Below are 19,488 nucleotides of genomic sequence, written 5' to 3'. Positions count from 1 at the left end.
GGCCCCGGGCACCCCACTCTGCGGCTGAAGAGCTGAAAGACATCTCCCCGCAGCCTCTCCCCACTCAGGTGGTGCATGGAGGTCCATGCTTGGGAGAAAAAGCACCTGTGGAGCACAGAAGTTGTTGGAAAAAACAAGGGCACGGTTATTTCACCATTACCTTTCCCAGAATACACAACCATGGCGGAAGGTACGGAAACAAATTGTTTATTCATTTTTTAAACGTCAGCAACATAACACGAGGCATTTAAACACAAAACCAAGCCGGAGTGCATCTGTTAGCCTGTTGTACTGGGTAAGACAATTTTTCTTTCACTGAGCAGAAGGCTTCAGTAGAACTGGAAAAAGCTCTGCCTCTTCTCCCACCAAAACTAAGGAATGTATCTCCAATTACAGCACAGAGAGCAAGAAAGAAAATTATTTTATTTGAGGCCACAGAAGCATCTCCTAATTCAAGACAACAGTAGCCTAACTTAGAAGAAAATGAGTGACAGAATTGGGTGTAGGCCATATCAGTATTTGTGCCTTCAAATTCTAACCTCAGTCTGATGCCTTCAAAACAGGATTACATACCAACAGCTAAAAAAAAAAAAAATTGCTAAGCCAAACAAGAACCACATTTTTGTAGTGAAAACAACGCTCAGCTTCACAGGCAGTTGTGTAGGGTCTGGGGGAAAAAGTCTTTTCCAGAGGTTGGTGTGGAAGTCCAAGTCAGGCGTAGGCACAAAAACTGGACCCTCTAATAGTAGTGTTACCCAGGGCTCCAACCAGCCAGTGCTGGTGAGATTTGGTGAGCTACCCCAGTACAAGGCATCCCAGTCTAAGGCATCAGGTAGTGCTGAGGAGATGCATTTTGGGGACGGGTCATTCCTTAAAAGGCACTGTTCTAATGACATCACTTTATCCAGAGGAAGGGTTTGTAATATAACCCTGATGATTTACGCTCCCACGAGTCAAGGAAGACAGACCAAGAATACAGGGCTGCCCTGTAAGCAGGGCAGCAAGAGTTTTTTCTGATGTCACCAGTGACATCTTCCCTACCTACAGATCTATAGGCAACATATACATAATGTGCAGCAAGGCTGTTAATGCTCCACACTAACAGAGGGCAAGTTAAGATCTAAACGCGCTTGTATTTTAGATGATGGATTTCTTTGTGTTTTAGTTATCTTGCAAAAACTGAAGCAAGCCTGCATTCCGCACTCTCCATGTATTGATGAAGTTAATTTTTCCCTGTGCAGCCTCTCACATTCTGCATCCAAGTTTGCTTCAGTTGATAAGTTTTGCTGGTGAATGCAACAGCAAAGGGACGGCTTGTCGGGAAACAATTTAGCTTTTATATATTTGGTTACAGCATTCTGTTTAAGATGGGCTTTAGTAGCCCAATTAGTAGACAAATGGGTGTTCCAAGCATAAAAGCGTACCAAAAGGGTCAACCGGAATGGCCGTTATCTAACCAGAGCATTAACTAACCTAAGTCAATACTCATAGCAATTAATAAGATATTTGGGAAAAATTAAAAAGAAAGAAATCCTTATGATCAGCTGCTTCCCATCACCCAGGCAGTACACCAGGCATCCTTTAATCCTCCCCACCACAGAGCCTGAGCAGAACCTTCCTATAGTCTCCTGAGCAGTCTCCCTAGAGAGAAAAGAAAAAAGGAACGCAATTAGTTTTACAGCTACATACAAAGCCGGATCCTTTCCGGCACATACGATTTGTTGTAGGGTTTGTATCCTCTTCGACAATTTAAGAACTAAGAACATTCAGGAACATTTTCAGTACCTAAATGTAAAGTCCCCTTAATTCCACCTCCTCTAAAATACTCAATAGGTGTCAAGTGGGGACCTGTCTCCTTTAAGCTGCTTAGCAAATCCAGCTCTTTGTTTCTAACACTGAAAAGCTTACCTTAATGAAGGAGTAGAGCGATTTCCCATACATGGTCAGGAATTCCCTTCTGATATCCAGCATATCTATTTCACAGCGGGACACCATCACTCGGATCAGCGTGTTGTCATCTGTTCCCAAGCCCTAAAGAAATAAACCAACCATCTACAACTACAAAGCTTTTTGGACAGATCAGTGACAGACACAAAGGTTTTATCATTTGGTCTTCTGCGGGATCTGTTCCTAATTAGAGCATTTTTGCATTAATGGAGTGATTCACTGGCAGCTCGCTGCCAAGCAAGCATATTGCTCTGAGCTTCCTGAGGGAAAAGAGGTCCATATAAAAGCTCAGACTTTTTTTTTTCCCCCAGTTAAGACCAGAGTTTCTCTTTATCTAATGATTGCTGTCATGCTACTGACTCGAGCATGGAAAGGCAAGGGGGAGGCGGGGGGAGAAAAGCAATCTCACACACAAGCTCTTTACCTTCATGGATTTATACAATCTTTCAGCAAAATATGCGGGTTTATTTCGCATGCACTTTACTGTAAGGGAGACAAGAACAAGAGAATTAAGGCCAATAAAAACTGAAGGAGAAAGTCTTCCAAACCTTTACAGCACTTTCTCAGTGAACATGTTTATTCTGTAAAGATGCAGTTCAGGGCCAACAAACAGCAAGTACAATGCAGACATCCGTAGTCAGTGATCTGCTGCAAATTGATGTCTCCATGCCCAGTGCCCAGTAATATTTTCTTTAAGGCTTTAATGCTTCCTGACAGCAAATGTCAGGTACCAAAGCATCACTTGGGAAAGCAAACAGTATCATAAAAGCACAGAGCTTTCTCACCCGATTGTATCTGCAAAGATTAAAACACTGTGGCTTGCAAAAAAGACAAACAGTATCTGCCTCCTGAAGCTATGTAAACAGCCAGCCAGGGCAAGATACGATATCTCTAATTATTTAATTACTTTGTAGACAAAGTTTAAAAGCAGGGAACTCACCCACAGCTAACAAAGCATCTTCGAGGTCTCCTGACATCTCAGACTTAATGCTGTCTGTTATGTCCTTATTAGCAATCCCTCTGTATGCGTCAAAAACTAGGAGGAAGAGTCAGTGATAAAAAGAGCAAGTGAGATGCTTCAGGGCATACAGTGTGTAAACCACCAAGGATCACTTTGCAAGATCAAACTCCTCATACTCTGTATGAACATTGTACCATTATTGTGACATTGTAAGCTAAATCAGGGCTGTCCCACAGAAATAATTCATTTTAATTATCAACTGTCTTGCTAATTGGCCTACCACTGCTGCTAGCATTTTGAAGAACTGCTAGTTAATGATGGCAGTTTAAATGCTTAGCTCTGCCCCAATGGAGTCACACTTCATTATCTCCAATTTACAGGCTGGAGCAAGTTGTACTGATGTTTTTCTCAAGTCCCTTTTTGTCTCAGGAGGGAACAAAATGGTCTTAAAGAATTGAATGCAACTGGGCTCTAGGATACCTGCTGTCTCAGGAAGAGTTCACAGTCAGTTAATGAACAAGTACAACGCTCCTACAAAAGTATTGTCCTCAAGGAAAAAAATCCAGGACACAACAGAGGGTCCTACCTCTTAGTAGGTGGCATCTGTTCCGTGTACAGAGGATGGCCATAAATTGTACCTCATCTGTTCCCCATTTCTTCTCCCCAGCTTCATACAGGCACTTGAAGACATTATGAACAGACAAAGTAAGGCTAATGGAGAAGGCCAGGTGTACATAACATGAGATTTTTACTTCCTTGGTGCTTGAGCACTGCTGGCCTGTGGCTTGTCTAGATCACAGATGTTTTCCAACAAATACTAACCAAGCACCGCAACTCTCAACTCAAATGTCATCTCCCCTTCCAAGTACCCAGCCTGTCTAGAGACCTCTCACCACAGAGTTGCAAAGGAGGCTAGAACCATTATCCCCATTTCACCGGCTGAGTCAGAACAGTGAAGAGGCTTCTCTAAGGGTCAAAACTGAGCATAGAGCCCAGGTCTCCACCTAGGGCGCTGCTGTCTAGCATAGCTTCAGGCTTACTGTTCTATCTTGAAAAAAAATGAGGTCTAGAAGAAGCAGGGATTCACCGTGCATCACCTGTACGAGAACAGACAGTTCTTGTGAGGAAGCAAATTGCTACACACCTGGGCATCTTGTTGAGCAAGGGCATCATCCACATACGTTCTCTCATCTCTGTTTCCCTGCGGAGACACAAGGATGAAAAACTCATTTCACCAGAGCAACTAATGGAAGCAAGTCCTGCAAATTCCCCATTCAAAACAAGCTACTGGAGATGCCTAATGGGATCCTTAAAATTGAATAGTAGATTACAAATACAGCAAAACATGGCTCAGATGTGATTTGTACTTCCTTTTGAAATGAGCAGCAAACCACTTTAACTGGGCCATTTTAAAAAGAGCACATGGCATTAATGCATACCCAGAGTCAGACTCCTCTCCCTGCAGAAGCTGCGTGTGAAATGCAGGCGAGGTGAAATGCAAGATAAGTGAAATAAAACCCAGCCTGAAACACCTCATCACTGAAGTGAGAGGCGTGTCCATCAGCAACAGGAAGATTCACCTCCATTTCCCTTAGCCTGGACTTACCGTCGCGAGGGACACGAGGACTCTTCGAAACATGGAAGATGTGTCAGAGACAATGTCCTCCTCGAGGGTACAGCCGTATTCTAGCAAAAGCACACACACATATGACATCTGTTAGTAACAGGTCCTGGACCTCCTTTCAGGTAGTAGTAGAGAGCGATGAGGTCTCCCGTGAGCCTCCTTTTCTCCAGACTAAAGAACCCTAATTCCCTCAGCTGCTCCTCATAAGACTTTTTCTAAAGCTGGACCCTTCACCAGCTTTGTTGCTCTTCTTTGGACACGCTCCACCACCTCAATGTCTTTCTTCTAGTGAGGGGCCCAAAACTGAACACAGTATTCGAGGTGCAGCCTCATAAGCGCTGAGTACAGGGGGACGATCACTGCCCTAGTCCTGCTGGCCACACTATTTCTGATACAAGCCAGGATGCTATTGGCCTTCTTGGCTATCATCATAGCAGTCCAGCCATCATAGTTAGTGCTACAGGGCAAAATTAAGAACCACAGCCAGTATAAAACTGGCAATAGATCCACACATGGACAGACATCCAACTGATAGACATAACCACCCCAATCCCATTTTATTTACACCGATTCAATTTCTGGGTGAAATTCTAATCCTTGAGGCTGTTAGCAGTCCTGCTGATGATACCTGCTTAACTCAGAGGTTCTCTCTGGACAAATGGCAATAGTTGTATTGGCTGATTTGTCACACTTAAAGGCTAACAGACCCTTCTCCTTCCTCTTCACATGTCCATGCATGCACACAAGTGACTTTTCAGTCAGTATGATAATGGCTTGCAGTTTGCACTACATACGAAGTTTGTAGTTCTCATTAATGCGCCGAATCTCTTCGTTTGTACGAGAAGCCAGGATTTCAATCAGGCAACCTTCATCTGTTCCTGCACCCTAGGGAATTGCAAAGACAAGATCCAAGATTATTATGACAACTGTTTTGATGTGCAACTAGGATTTTTTTTAAATATATAAATTATTAATAATAAATTAATAATAAATGTATAATTATGCCATATCATATTAAATTGACCAGAACTAAGCAACATAAAAGGAAGATTTCCGAACCTTCATAGCCCTTCTCAGTTCATGCACGTCGTACATAGTGGTAGGAGTCATCATACCAATGATCACCCTTTCAAAGTTCCCACTCAGCTCAGACTTCAAGTCATCAATCAAATCCTAGAAGACGGAGAGAGGAAAAAGGAGTTGGGAGGAGATACAGCCTTTGAGAACAGAAAGAACTCATTCACCACTTTTCTCCAACCCTCCTTGGATGAACAGTTGCTCTGAAGCAAACAAGACCAAAATAAACTTGGCCAGGGAAAGCTTGTGCTAACCTTATTGTCATGGAGGCTGGGATGTTGTTCACATTTCACCCAAGTGATATAACCCAAAAAATGTTTGCATCTCCCACTTAAAGCCACAGTCTGAAGACCACCTACCCTGCCAATACTGCTCTTATAGGTGATCAGAACTTGCTGACGTTGGGAAACGTTCAGTTTGGTCAAGATGTCAATGATGGCATCTTCATCTGTGCCTGGAAGAAACCAATGGAAACCAGTCAAGCTGCATGCACAAGAACCAGACGCACACTCTGGTCTTGTCCAGAGTGTGCCATTAGCCATCTTCTGTTCCTTACCCAACCTGGTTCTCAACAGCACTGGGGACTAGATCAGTGTACAGAAGTGCCTCAACCCAGCTAGCGGCATGGCAGTACCACACCGCAGGAGAGACAAGACAAGAGCCTGGTTAACGATGTGTTTGTGCCCAAGACTTGGATTTCCAGTTGGGTTCAAGTCTCAGCCTGATCAGGTCTGAGTGAAAGGAATTGAGTATTCCTTTCAGTGCCCTCATAGGGCAGTGGGGCAATGCAAATGGCTAGATTTCCCCTCTAACAAACCACCAGACAAAACATTCCAAATACTCGGGGTTAAAAAAGAGGGTTTAACAGCGGAGGGAGACCAACTTACCAAATCCCTTCATAGCCTTCCTTAGTGCCTGTGCTTCTTGCTCAGCACTGAAACTTGAGACTCCCTTGATTGTTGCCTAAACCCACAGGAGAGGAGTTATGAAAGGCAGACTCAAAGTGATACATACGTACATACAGTAGAGTTGAATTAAAAAAAAAAAATTCAAAAGATGCAATCACAGTGACAGCAAGTAAAAGTCCACCCACCAAACATGAGTGATTTTATACCAGGCTTTCATCCTACCCTAAAAAGAAACTGTTCTAGAGGGACTTCCCAGCCACATAAGAAATAAGCCACAGGGACACAACTCAAAGGAGAAAATATCTTCATATAACTGCCCATGGAGTATCTGGTTTCCAATTAAATAATAGCAAGCAGCCTGACATCTCTGTTCAGTCCAGCTGGGGCTTCTTCCCAGCAGTTTTCCATGTAAATCATAGAATAAGCTGTTCCCATCAAAGCCCTATTCCTGACGTCTCTAAGAGCAGCCAAGGACCATCATTCTGTAAAATAATGCACCAGGAAGCACAGTGTTTTACTCAAAACAGTGATTCACAAACGGGTTTCTCCTGCCTCCTGTCCAGTGCCATTTCTGTGGGACTACACTGTCTCTTACAAAGCTCTCCGTGTTCCCATGAAAATCATCAGCAAAACACTGCTTAACATTCACGTAGGTTAGGCTTTCTGAAACAGGCACAGGGATAACTACCGTATAGATGGCTACCTTGCAGGTTGAACCTGGAAAGAATAATATGCCCAGGAAGTTTATCTGGAGAAATTCATGCACTTTGAACTAATATCTGATCGGATTTTCTATTAACTCCCAAAATGGAAAAGCCCGTACGTGTGGGTCATTCTCCTCTAGGATGAGGAAGCAGAGAGAAGCGATAAACTCACCCCCTATAAAGGGACAGACAATGACAGTGTTCTTCCTGCTGTGTCCTTATCTGAGCTACACTCCCCACGTTTATCTTATCAGAGCAAACGCTTGGCACAGCATGGTACAGAAAACACGCACACTCACCATTGCTCTCGTATTGGGTCAATCTGTTACTGTCTGAGTCCCCAGGCCGTTAGACAACTGTAATAAAAAACAGAGGGAGTTTTAGTTTTCTATCAAATAATTAATAGACTATACCTAACCTTGCCAGTTAATGGGGCTGCTTAAGTAACCGTCTAATTTCTGTGAGGACTAAAAGGAACACTTGAACAGCCCTACTGAATGCCCATAGCAGCATCCCTGAGTTTCCAGTCCTGCTTTGTACCGAACGAAGGCTGGCTTGCAACAGCATCGGGCCAGGGCGTTCGCCCTGTCTGAAAGAGGGATGTGATGCACAAGCAGATGATTAGCACTAGTAATTTAAGAAATTTCTTTTCTATTGCTAGTGTGACAGCCTGGCTGAGGCTACAAGGAGAAGCAGACAATGCTTGCTGGGAGAAATCTTTGCTCCCTGGGAGCAAAGAAAATAGACTTGATTCCCATGCCCTTCAAAACACATGGCTTTGACCTTGCCAGGTGAGAGCCTGAGGGTGAATTAGGGTGAGGGTGCCTGCACAGTCCTAACAGCCTTCACAGATACTCCCTGGGAGGCAGAGACAACATCAAGGTGTAGATGAGCATGCAAAGGGTAACCTCACTCAAGGACTGGGACAGGAGAACTATGTTCCTTCTTACTTAAAATCTGCTGTATTCAACATCTCCTCAGTTTGGTGCAACGTGTAATTCCTTGTAGGACTGCAGTTTTAACTGACTGTTAATGCCCTCAAAAAAAAAAAAAAGCTTGTTTGCCATCTCCCCAGGGTTATTTTTTCTGCTCATAATTTTGTTTTCATGCGTAGGGCCTATACATGAACACACCCAAAGTATTTTCCAATATCCCTGGTCAGCTGACAGGATGTCAAGTACTAGGACAAGGTTCACTTCCCTACAACTCAAGTTCAACACAGCATGAGCGAGGTTCTCGCATTAAAGCTCTTAAGTAGAAGCAGTGATGCCAGCGGCTGACAACATCTCTCCTTAATCCTGCTCATGGTGCTTAATAGCTGCTATCAATGAGCCCAGACAGTTGTGCAAGAACAGGAGTGTCTTTGCTCATGCTTCACATGACTCTTACAAATCCAGAACACCATCGGAGGGTGCTGTTCAGGCAAGTTAACTCTCAGTATGACATTTGCCATAGATGTGTTACACACAGGCACTCCCGAGTGCTCTCCAGGTCATCTGTACGTTATTACACCCTGTGCAATCAGGCAACATATAGAAAATTACTAGCGTTGAGCTTGCTTTCTTTCATTTGATTATAGATTTTAGTGGTCAAATTATGACCTAGACCTCAGAAAAGTCATCTTTGCTCTTCTCTAATCTTTTACAGAAATATAAAGCCAATAGCCAGACATTAAATAACGTCTTCGAATTTCACAGATGTTTTTCTGATGCGGTTTTACCATTCAGTTAGTTTGTACACAGAAGCAGGAATATTAGACAGGCTGGTTTAGCAAGTCAATTAGAAGGCAAAGGAAAGGTCAATAAACAAGGAAAAGGGGGTGGGAGGCAGAAAAATTCTGAGTGTAAATGAGCTGGCACAAAGACACCAAAACATGAGGAAAGGATGTGTGTACTGGATTCAGGGCAAATGCTCCTGCAATATCAAATTACAACAGAAATGTCACGTTGAATATTGACTGTAAGATTCAGATTTCTTCATCGAGCTTAAACATCACTGGGAATATAAAGAGTAGAGCACTGCAAAAGGCAGCAGTGCTAACGCCACTGTGCAATCTGCAAATGCTGTTTTGTTCCCAGTGTTATTTCTGTGTGTGGTGCCACAAGAAATGAGCCACTGAAGTTACAGGTGGAAGCACTCGGCAGTTCAACCAGGTTCTCCAGCAATGGTCCCTGCCCCTGTAACCCTCTTGCTGCCTTTCACAGGTAAAGGTGTCTCCATGAACTGCTCAGGTGGGGCAGTAGATGAATAAAACTCTCCTAGCCACCCCCTTTGCTAGTAGAGAGAGAAAGGAATTGCTCAGTCAGATTTGCCAGTGCTCTGCAGCTTAACACAATTCCTGGCCTGCAGCTCAAACAGGGAAAACCAGCTTCAGGATAGGATCAACACTTAACTCCGTGTTTTCAAGAATTAAACTATGCAGAGAGTGAGCTAGCAAGTGCTAAGGTGCCCTGGCTAATCCCTGTCCTGATGTTATTTGCTTCATCCCAGAATAAAGGCCTGAGCTAGCTGATACAGTAAACCTGGCTTAGAACAGGCTCAAAACACTGTGGCCAGATGACAGACTGTAGGTGTATGAAGCATCCCTCCCATTATTCAATTTTTTTCCATGAATGACCTTTTCCTGGCAGGCTTCATCAGCTAATCAGGCAGTTATAAGTCCACATCAATGTCCTCTAAAAGTTGAATCCAGAATAAACTTCATTTATCAGAAACAGCTGAAACTATGGTGTGTGTTGGCCAATTCAAATCTAGGCATGCTCTGAATCGAGTTTTCCTGACACTGCACAGAGCACACACAGCTCCCAGGAAGCAAAGCTCCCAAGAGCTTAACAGGGTATAAACACAGGGTTTTTTTTCCTCATGTTTGAGCTCATAGACATGTTCCCAAGTCTTACACCTAGGATCTGGAGTGGAAAACCACCGTTTTGCGACCCATCCCCTTGCAAGGCAAACGCTGAACTTGTTTGACTAGTTCTTTCATTCGGTGCACTTTTACTCGAACACAAACCCACACCCTGCGCCAGATCAGCTTTTCCATGGCTCTGTCACCGCCAGCTGTTTCCAGTGTGCTGGATACAGCCTGCTCCCTCCGCAGCTGGCTGTGCTTCAGGGAGGCAGAGTGCCCCAGGGTAGGTCTGGGGCTCATAGCAGGGTGACTGATTCTGATCCCAGCCCAATTTGCAGCTCAGGACAGGATCTCCCTTCTGCTGGCAAGCCCCGAGCCAACTGAAATATCCCAGCACCTCCCACACGATGACCTTTGCCTGGCCACTGCCCTCAAAAGGAATAAAAATATAATACTGAGTTAGCAGAGCCTTGTAGTCCTCACTTCAGCCTGTGCACCCACCCAAAGCTGCTTCACAAGCCCCCTGCCATGCCTTCCGCACTCCAGCATCCAGCGGGGAGGACGTGCCAGCTTGGCCGCAGGGCTCGGCAGAAATGGGAAGCAAAACCTGCACTCCCTGTGCCTGGAAAGAGTCAGCCATCTTCCTCCTTCCCACAACCTGCTTCCCCGTCCTTCTTCACCCCGGGCCTGCGCCCTCCAGGGCTGCCCTAATGCCCTGGCATCACGGCCCTGACGGGGCATCCACCCAGCCAAGGGTCGTCCCGCTCCCGCACAGCCGCGCTACCAGCCGCTGCGGTCTGGCAAGCAGGGACGGGGCTTGGCATCTTCCCAGGCACCTCTAGCCACGCAACCCCTTCCCCATGCCAAAGGGGACCCCCCAGTTAGTTTGGCACTCACCTGCTGTCCCAAGTGGGTGCCTTGGCAAGGATGGGGAGAGCTTTCCTCGGCTTGCCCTGGATGGCAAAGTCCCCGCCCTGGAGCGGGGTGGGACTCGTCGGCGCAAAGCAGCTTTTCTCGCACGCCTGACAGGAAGGCAATCCAGCCCTGCTCTCCTCCTCTGCCCTTCCGTAAACAGTTGGTTGTAATCCAGAGCAGGGAGAGATCCCCCAGGGAGCCTCACGCACATTTAGGAAATGCACATTTGGGGTTACACAGAGGCCCTTGCAAGTAAAGGCGGCCTGGCAGGCTCGGATGGCTTCCACGCTCCCCAGCATTGCCTGTAAAAATGTCTGGGAACAGAGGGGGTCCCTGACTGCAGCCCGAGCGCACAGCCAGCGTCTGATGTCTTGCTTTATGCTGTCGTGTAAAAGGGCATACCCAAGGGGGGAGCGAGGGGGCCGACGGCGTGGAGCACACAGGCAGCAACAGCCTTGAATAAGAAGTCCTGTTCCTCCCCGCATGTTGTTTGTGGGGATTTCTTACCGGTATCGTGGCTCCTTTGCTCCCACAGCACCTCTCCAGGTCTTCAGCATCGTTCCCCCTTGTCTAAGAACTTTGCATCACAAACATGATTTCTGTAAGAGTGATTATTTTCATAAAGATTATTATTTTTGCCCCAATAAATGGCACCGCCCTCAAGTCAAAACACTTCAGGCAAAGGGAATTCAGTTTTAGCCTGATGTGACACTGCCAGGGTCAGCCTCGGACAAGATCATGAGGCTGACAGAGGGAAATCAACCTTGCAATAATACATATCTTGTCTTCACTGTGTTTATCCTCAGGGACTTTGGTCTCCTCTGATGCCAAAAGTACAGTTATAATGGGTAAATCAACCCTCTCAGGTTCTTTTTTCCAGCTCATACGACAGTTATATCTCATCCCTGTGCCTCTTTGCATATGCTCTTTTGCTGGAAGAGACCTAAATTTAGCAGCTCAGATGAATGCAGACCGTGCTCCAGTGAGCATGTCTGTGCAGCTGGCTTATTATAGCTCCCACTGCAGCTCAGTCTCCCAAAAACAACCCCACAGAGGCCAGCCGGCCAGCATCTACTCGCTCCCTGCTGATGCGGGGGGACATTGAACAGAGGGTAACAGAAAAACAAGGTTCAAGCCACAAGCACTCTCTTTTTCCATTGCACAGTCTCTTTCCTTGCAAAATCTGGCACTTCACCCTGAGCAGGATTCAGTGTGGACTAGTACATATTATCAACAGTCACTAAGGAGAAACTCCTCTCTTTCCTACATCTGTTAAAATTTCCATTCTCATCCCTTCCTCTCACGTCAGCTGTCTCCTGCTCTGGGCCCATACCCACTCATTTTAATCCACCACCAGGAGAACTGCTGTGTTTCTCCATCTTATGTTGCCTCTGATTTTTTTAGCCTGCGTATTTTCAAAAGCTTCATTCTTCTGTTTGCTTTCCAGCCTCTTCAACCCCAAGGACTAGATGGCTCTGACACCACAGTCAATGGTATATGCAACAGTAATTATTTAAGACCATAAGTTATTCATCTTCTTTGGAAGTTATTTATCCTTTAAATATTGCACCAATCCTGCCATTCATGATTTGCATAATTTAATGTTTTATTTTCCCCTGGGAGAGGCTCCAAGTAGGGAGGAATACGTGAAGATGCAAAGTGTTTGTGTGGATGTTTTTGGTCATCCAGAGTTAGTCATGTAAGTATAGTCCATTCGGAAGCCAGATCCTGACCCAACACACAGCCGAGTTCCCTATAATCTTGGCTGGTTGTGGATGCTGGCTCCGTAGCCATCCGATTCAGACAATCACGACTATTTGGACCAGAAAGGACAAAAAATACAAACTGCAAAAGCTTCTGACCATGCTGAGAGTTAGCCAAGCTTCTCTGGAAGGCGGATGGAAGGACAGGGGATTTAGGGCAATGGTTGTCTGCACCCTGTTGTACCTTGCTACAGGAGCTGCTCCCTTCAGGAAGGCGAGGGGTTGTTGCTGTAGAAGAAATTTCCTATATAGGGTTCAGGAGACAAAGCTTTGTCTTTCCCGGGCTCCTTTGTCTAGGGTCTGCTCAGCTTTCAGCATGTTGTCTTCATCTCTTAAAGGATGGAAAGGCTGCGACTATCCTTAAATATCTCCAGCCTGAAGCACTGTCTAGCATAGCTTTGCTGTCCTCACGTCAAAAGAGGGACAGTAATGGACCAGCCCACAGTTCCTATCAGTGTAGTAAGTGACAAACCACATTGCTTTTCTTTTCACTGATATTTCCTGTTTGTCCCATTGATTATTTTAAACCTCCTTGTTATAAAGCTCTCCAAAACCCCAGAGTTTTCTCGGTTGCGTAGCTGCTCTTTATTCCCACTCCGTCCTGCTGTTCTCCCATCTCTACAAAAGACATAATAAAAATTAAAGTTCACAGAAAGACAGGGCAGTGTGTGTTAAGTAAATAAATTGAGCTCAAGCAGCCAGCCTGTTAGGAAGGGGGTATTTATTCTAGGTCCCACAATGAGAACAGAGCTGAAACTCTTGGAAAATGGCAGCATTTGTGTTTTTGCCCTAAGGACCTGGCCTTCTAAATTTGCACCTCAGAGAGTAGAGGAGCCTGGTGCTGGAAGGAGGGGTTTTCAGTGTGTCATTTGATTAGCAGGTACCTACCTTTAGCTTTAGAGAAACAGCCTCACCTCATGCACTGAGGTCCGAATCCTGGCACTAACGAAGTCATTAGCCAATCTCCCACAGATTTAAGTGGGGGCCAGAAGGTGGGCCTTTGGGGATCATGCAGGTGTTTTGAGGGAGTTCATAAGGGAATGCTCATTTTTGTACCTGAGTACCAGCAGTTTGCAATCATGAAAATGGGGTTATTCAGCAGTTGCACAAGTGCTCTCAGAGCTATGTTGCAATGCTGTAGCTCAGACTACTGTCTCCATAGCAGCGGGTAGCCGAGGTTAGGGTGGAGGCTGAAAACCAGCGCTTGCTTTTCTAAAGCACTGATTTTCATGTGCTTGTAAGAGAGTAAAGAATTCTCACATTCTGCATATTAATATCAGATTAATCACAAAGTTAACTGCAGATATTAGGACTCGCTGCAGAGATGTAGGGGTTCTTTGGATGCTTAGAGCAAGGATGTCTCCTTACCTGCAGTTCGGCAGTGTATAAGATGAAACGTCCATTTCCACAAATCAGAGGTAGCTTTGGTGTAGAAACAGTGGTGTTTGGGGAAAGACCCTAGGAAGATCCAGCCTGAAGCTTTTGTTCTATTATTTGAGTGAAGCCCTTTTAACACAAAGAGAGGAAGGTAGGTGACAAATGCTCCCAGAAATAGGCAAGCAGTGTTTACGGGAGGTGGGAAGACTGAACTATTCCAATTCATGTAAGAAATGAAAGTGTTCTTAGCTCTTCATTACTTACCATAACCATTAGAAACACTGGTTTTACAGTCAGTATTACCAGGGGAATGTGCAGCACTCCACCTCTTCGCAACTCAGAGAAGGCTTCACAAAGCCCTGCGCATAGCATACCAGTACTGCTATGCAAGTCAAGGGCTCTCTGGATAGACCCAGGTTGATTACATAAACATACATGTCACATAAGGCCAAGAAGGAACAGGGGAGCCGAACTGATCTGAGAAAATCCCTCTAACCTAAAGTGCCTTTAAAACAACAGACCACTTGGACATGGTGGTCTACACGCCTCAGAAAATAAGCTATAAGGGGAGACAGCAATGAGCAGCTGTATGAAAGAGCCATGAGTCAAACTCCCCATTTCAAGTGTGCTTCAATTACAAGATTTTTAAGACAGAGATCCTTGCATGTTCTGCAGCCAGGCTCGCAAGAAGAGATCCTGGATGCTATTACAATTTATAACAGTGACAGCTATAACAGTGTCTTGGGTGCTACCGCACTCTGCTTTCCACGCTGCTGTCCCACAGCATATGCTGTGTTGACACCGTCTCAGAAAAACCCACACACTCTGCCTTTCTCTTACAGAGAAACTTAAGGCTGCACTTGGCCATGAGCCCAGTCTACTGTTTTCTTTTATTAACTAAAGCTATAAACAGCAGGGAAGGCAAACAGTCCTGGGCTATTGGTTGGCTGACAGCTTCATTGGCTGCCCGCATTAATGAATGCCATCCAAAGGGGGACTGGAGTCAGCAAGCACCTCTATAGTGGGGCTGTGAAGATGGTTAGGCACTTGTGGGGTGACACTTTTACCTTCAAAAGAGCCCCTTGCAGTCATACAAGTTGTCGCTTGCTCTTGATCCTAGTTGTGTTGTCTCACCTTCCACTGCTCAAACTGAACTGGGGAAAATAGGTCTGCTTTAACATCCCCAGCAGAGCTTAAGGCGCAGGCTGTGGCAGAAGACACACAGGAGTCTTCACATGATCTAGGGCTGCCTGGCCTTGATAAGCCATTCCCATTACTTGCTGGGAGGACATCACCTAGCATGGATGCGGTGCAATCAGAATTACACTGCTTGTTGTGGTATAGCCTATTTACACTTAAGGACAAGAGATAGGCTAGACCACTATAATTGCATTCACATTACAGTTTGTACAAATATAATAATTTTGTCTCAAACAAACCCCCACTATCAAGACTAGTTAATATAATTTAAGCCCCAGGCCTTAGGGCATTTGCCAGCTCCATGGAGAGACATTCAGTCAGGGAAACTCCTAGTACCCCTGTGGAAGCTATACGTTATTTGTGGTACAACCTAAACCTTCCTTCCCCAAAGCTGCAGGTTATGAACTGCTATACCATTGCTTCCAGCAGCCTTAAATGCATTATCAAACCCAAATTTCATTTAATGGGCTTAATGAATGTTTACTTCAATTAGCATACATATAGTTCTGAAGAGGAAATGAGTAGCTTTCATTTTTTTCTTCTTAATTAATATCTGCCTCTATGTAGCTTTATCTTACTTAGCTGCTCTGTAATTTGGCTATAACCCAGCTCTAGGGGATGGAAACAGAGCTATGACTGCCCAGCTAAGGGGGACTTCTAAGGCACACGTGTATTCATTCCTTCATGGAAATACGATAGAAACTCACTGGCTGACGCAGTGCTTGGAGTAGGGAAAACACATTAAGCATCTTAACATGATGTATCTAGTGCTAAAAAGCAACAAGAGCAGGGCTGCTGCACAAGAGAAAACAAGCTGGGAGCAAAGGATGCTGACAGCACTGTGGGTAAGCCTGCAAACAGGACCCAGTCCTAGCATGCCTAAAGATAGTCAGGGGCAGTAACCACCTTCATCAACCACCCAGTGATAACACAGCAAAGCAAGGCAGCAAGTCCACAGCCTACCCAGGAAACCAAGTTAGGAACGCTAAGAAACAGCACTACTCACAACACAAGTCCAGAGCTTACCCGACAAAGTCAAAAGACAGAGCCACAGCCAGGACTACCCTACAATTGCCTCAAAGAAAGAGTGAGTCTCCTGGGCCTGCGCTTAAATGGAGGTCATGGTCAATGGGTGGAGGCCCAGGTGAGACTGCTTGGGGCAAAGGAAGCCTGAGGGTACGCTCAGGACCCTGACCCTTGAAACACAGCTGATAAATTCCTTCTCAGTGAGAACCCAATCTGCCAATTTCTCTTAATGTAACAAGACCTGCTTTAAACAACAGCGTATACTTGTAGTGCAGAGTCACGCTCCTTGAGGAACATGGCTCTTTTCGACTCGGTGGTCAATCCTATTGATGTACGCCGTATCAATTCAGGCTACGCGTAGTATTGCATCAAACATGCATGAGCCTACAGATCTCAATCAGCTCAATTATTTCCATGTGTGCCTACTATATATATAGAGAGGCCACGAGTGCTATTACTGTTGATGGAAGATGTTGGCCTCTAGCTGCAGGAAGTGTAGCTATTGCTGGAGTGAGTGGGTATGTCTTACAAGGGCGAACAGGAGCATGCAAGAGGTGGAAACTTTTAGTTTTTAAACAGGTAAAATACAGCTAGGAGTTCTGGAGTCTTTTTGCTCCTCTGCAGAACTCTGAACCTAGCCAAATTACTAGCTAGATGATAGTATGCTTGAGAGTTGACCTTTTCTTGGGGGTGGTAAAGGGATGGATTTTCTAGTCATACTAGTAGTGTTTGTGGGCCACTGCTATGCACTTAAGAGAAACCCTTGGTTTCCAGAAAATCATGGGCAGCTAGATGGATAGAATAGTGGCTCTAGCTGGTGAGAGGTTTGACAGAAACTTTTGCAGTAAATGTGTGTGGTTAAGGGAACATCCTTATCGAGATAAGAATAACTGGATGAGAAGACTTAATTATTATGCACTGAGTACAGGAAAATACGACCATTACTTTTGTTGCCCCTGGATACTGTCGTATCACCAAGCACAGAAAATTGTGCAGGCTCTTTCCTACCTTGTTGCCACTTCTCGAAATGTCCAGAAGAGGTCAGCGTGCCCTCGCTTTTAGGTTACTCGCATGAAACCTTTCCAAACGTATGTTTTTATTTAGAAAATGCTGAGCTGTCTGGAAAGTTTGATCAAGAGGGATGCAGCTGTATTAATGTGCTTCTTCCTGGGGATTTGAATGCATTTTCTTAGCAGTATAGGGGAACCAGGGAGACAATATGCAGGCAAGCAGCTCTGCTGACCACATCATCAGGACTTGAATATTTTAAAACCAGCATCACAGGATTTTAACAGCTAAAACTTGGTGTTTAGGATTGACAGTATTAGTCAGACTGAGGTTTTTCTCTGCAGTGGGACAAATCTGTGAGCACCCTGGAGTTGCTCCAGGCTAACAGAGGAGAAGTACTAGACCATGTGTCTGCTGGCAATCACTGCTTAGCTTTTTCACTTAAAGCTTTCAGGCTCAGTTCTCTCTGATCCCTATGAAGGTCACTGGGATTGCAGCAGTGCAGCCGAGCCTCGTGCCTTCTGGAATAAAGAACATCATCAGCATCTGCAGCCGATGATCAGCTTCTGCTCTGCTTTTGCTCCCCAAAATGGTCACCGACAGAGTTTATGTGCCTGTGGCCAGAACATCAGGGCCCCATAGTTGTACGTGGGTCCGACACTCGTCTGCATTATACCTCAGCACTTCCAGGTACATTTAAAAAAAGTACTGCTCAGTGCCTAGTTAGGATGTTCAGCAGTGCATCTGCAAGCTCTCTGCACGGCAGTAGGCTTTCTCATCTTTAGCTGGAAATGAGTCATTTCCCTGTACTGTACAGAGATGCCCAATTTCCTTGGAAATTGTTCAGTTCTGCAGAGTCCCCAGAAATCACTGATTATTGGACTCTCTTTTTGCACTGGGTGTTTTACCTCAGTTTTAATAGATGCCTGGGGATCTTTCATGGGTTAGAGTAATTTAAAAAAAAAAAAGGATAGAAGCAACTGACACTTTACCCGGTTCATATTTAATCTGAAGGGCAAGTGAACCTTCTGTATTGACCACTGGCAACTCATTATAGAGCCCCAAACCACAGCTGAGCAAGGTTTAATGAAGATTAAAGCCTGCTAAATGAAAAAGGACTGCTTTCTCACTTGTGTTGGCTGACTGGCTGAAGTGATTGCAGTCCCAGCTGTGTGGACTCAGGGTGTCTTGTGCATGACACTTGGAAATGAGGTGCAGATAGCAGCCACTCCGCAGCACCCTACAAACTATGGGTGAATGACGGTGGTCAAGGAGGACTTTGAGGTCTGCAGGGTGGGCTTGCAGACCCTTATTACTTACAAGAACTGCTGAGAACAAGAATGATGGAAGAGGTGTAGCATTAACTGTAATGAAGAGGCACAGGGGCTCAGCAGAAAAGCAACTGTACAGTGACGCACTTTTAGGTCTGTGTATCCAACGTGCTAAATATTATCACCAGCAATTTTACTTGCCTATTCTAAGAGCCATATGGATCTTAAAAGTCTTCAAACACCGGGGGGGGAAAAAACAAGTCTGTTTACAACATGCTGATCCAGTCTTGTTGGCATTGCTGGAAGCCCGTGCCCAAAAGCGATGCAGGAAAAAGGGCTGTGCAAAGGGTAAACATTTTTGCCATCGCACAGTAACCAGGGCCTGCCTAGCCTATCCGCTTGGGACGGGAGCTTGTCAGCAGGATGGCTGTAGTTATTACCATAATACAGGAAATAATAGTCATCGGGGGAAAATGTGAGTGTGCTCTGGTTTCCTCTTCTGCCCCAGTCAGAGGGGAGGAAGGAGAGCGGTGCTGTCGTGGAGGCATTCCTCTGGCAGCCACGCGCTTCTGGGGCTTCCATATTCTGGGTCGCAGGCTGGGAAAACCAATTTTTGCCATTTTAATGTTTCCCTCTGCTGTTTGAAATCCCAGCTCTGGCCTTCCCTGTTAACGCATGTGGAAAGGAGAGGAGCTGGCTGCTGTGGACGCTGTAGGCTGGAAAAAATCTCCTGATTTCTGAGAAAAAAGGCTGAAAAGAACCCAAAGTGCATTTAAAGGAAATTTCACGAGAATTGAGCTAAACTAAACTTCTCTGAAGCCTGACCCAAGGGCTTTGGGCTCTTCGGATGAGTCGCATC

The 19,488-nt window shown here is 45.3% G+C and overlaps 1 protein-coding gene across 1 annotated transcript; it reads right to left on the bottom strand.

Moving 5' to 3' along the window:
- Positions 1-191: 191 nt before the first annotated feature.
- Positions 192-11,215, bottom strand: ANXA4 (annexin A4). The gene is made up of 13 exons (XM_050910187.1): positions 10,967-11,215; positions 7,521-7,577; positions 6,497-6,572; positions 5,969-6,063; positions 5,592-5,705; positions 5,327-5,417; positions 4,515-4,594; positions 4,053-4,109; positions 3,495-3,588; positions 2,888-2,983; positions 2,372-2,430; positions 1,909-2,031; positions 192-1,641 (listed from the first exon to the last, which is right to left on the bottom strand). Exons 2-13 carry the CDS (start codon positions 7,521-7,523, stop codon positions 1,582-1,584), a joined length of 948 nt encoding a protein of 315 aa, XP_050766144.1. The 5' UTR covers positions 7,524-7,577; positions 10,967-11,215; the 3' UTR covers positions 192-1,581.
- Between the last annotated feature and the right edge of the window lie 8,273 nt (positions 11,216-19,488).

This window comes from Gymnogyps californianus, chromosome 23 (assembly GCF_018139145.2).
Source record: "Gymnogyps californianus isolate 813 chromosome 23, ASM1813914v2, whole genome shotgun sequence".
Lineage (NCBI taxonomy): Eukaryota > Metazoa > Chordata > Aves > Accipitriformes > Cathartidae > Gymnogyps > Gymnogyps californianus.
Note: the sequence above shows the minus strand (reverse complement) of the source record. Positions and strands in the feature narration are given on the sequence as shown.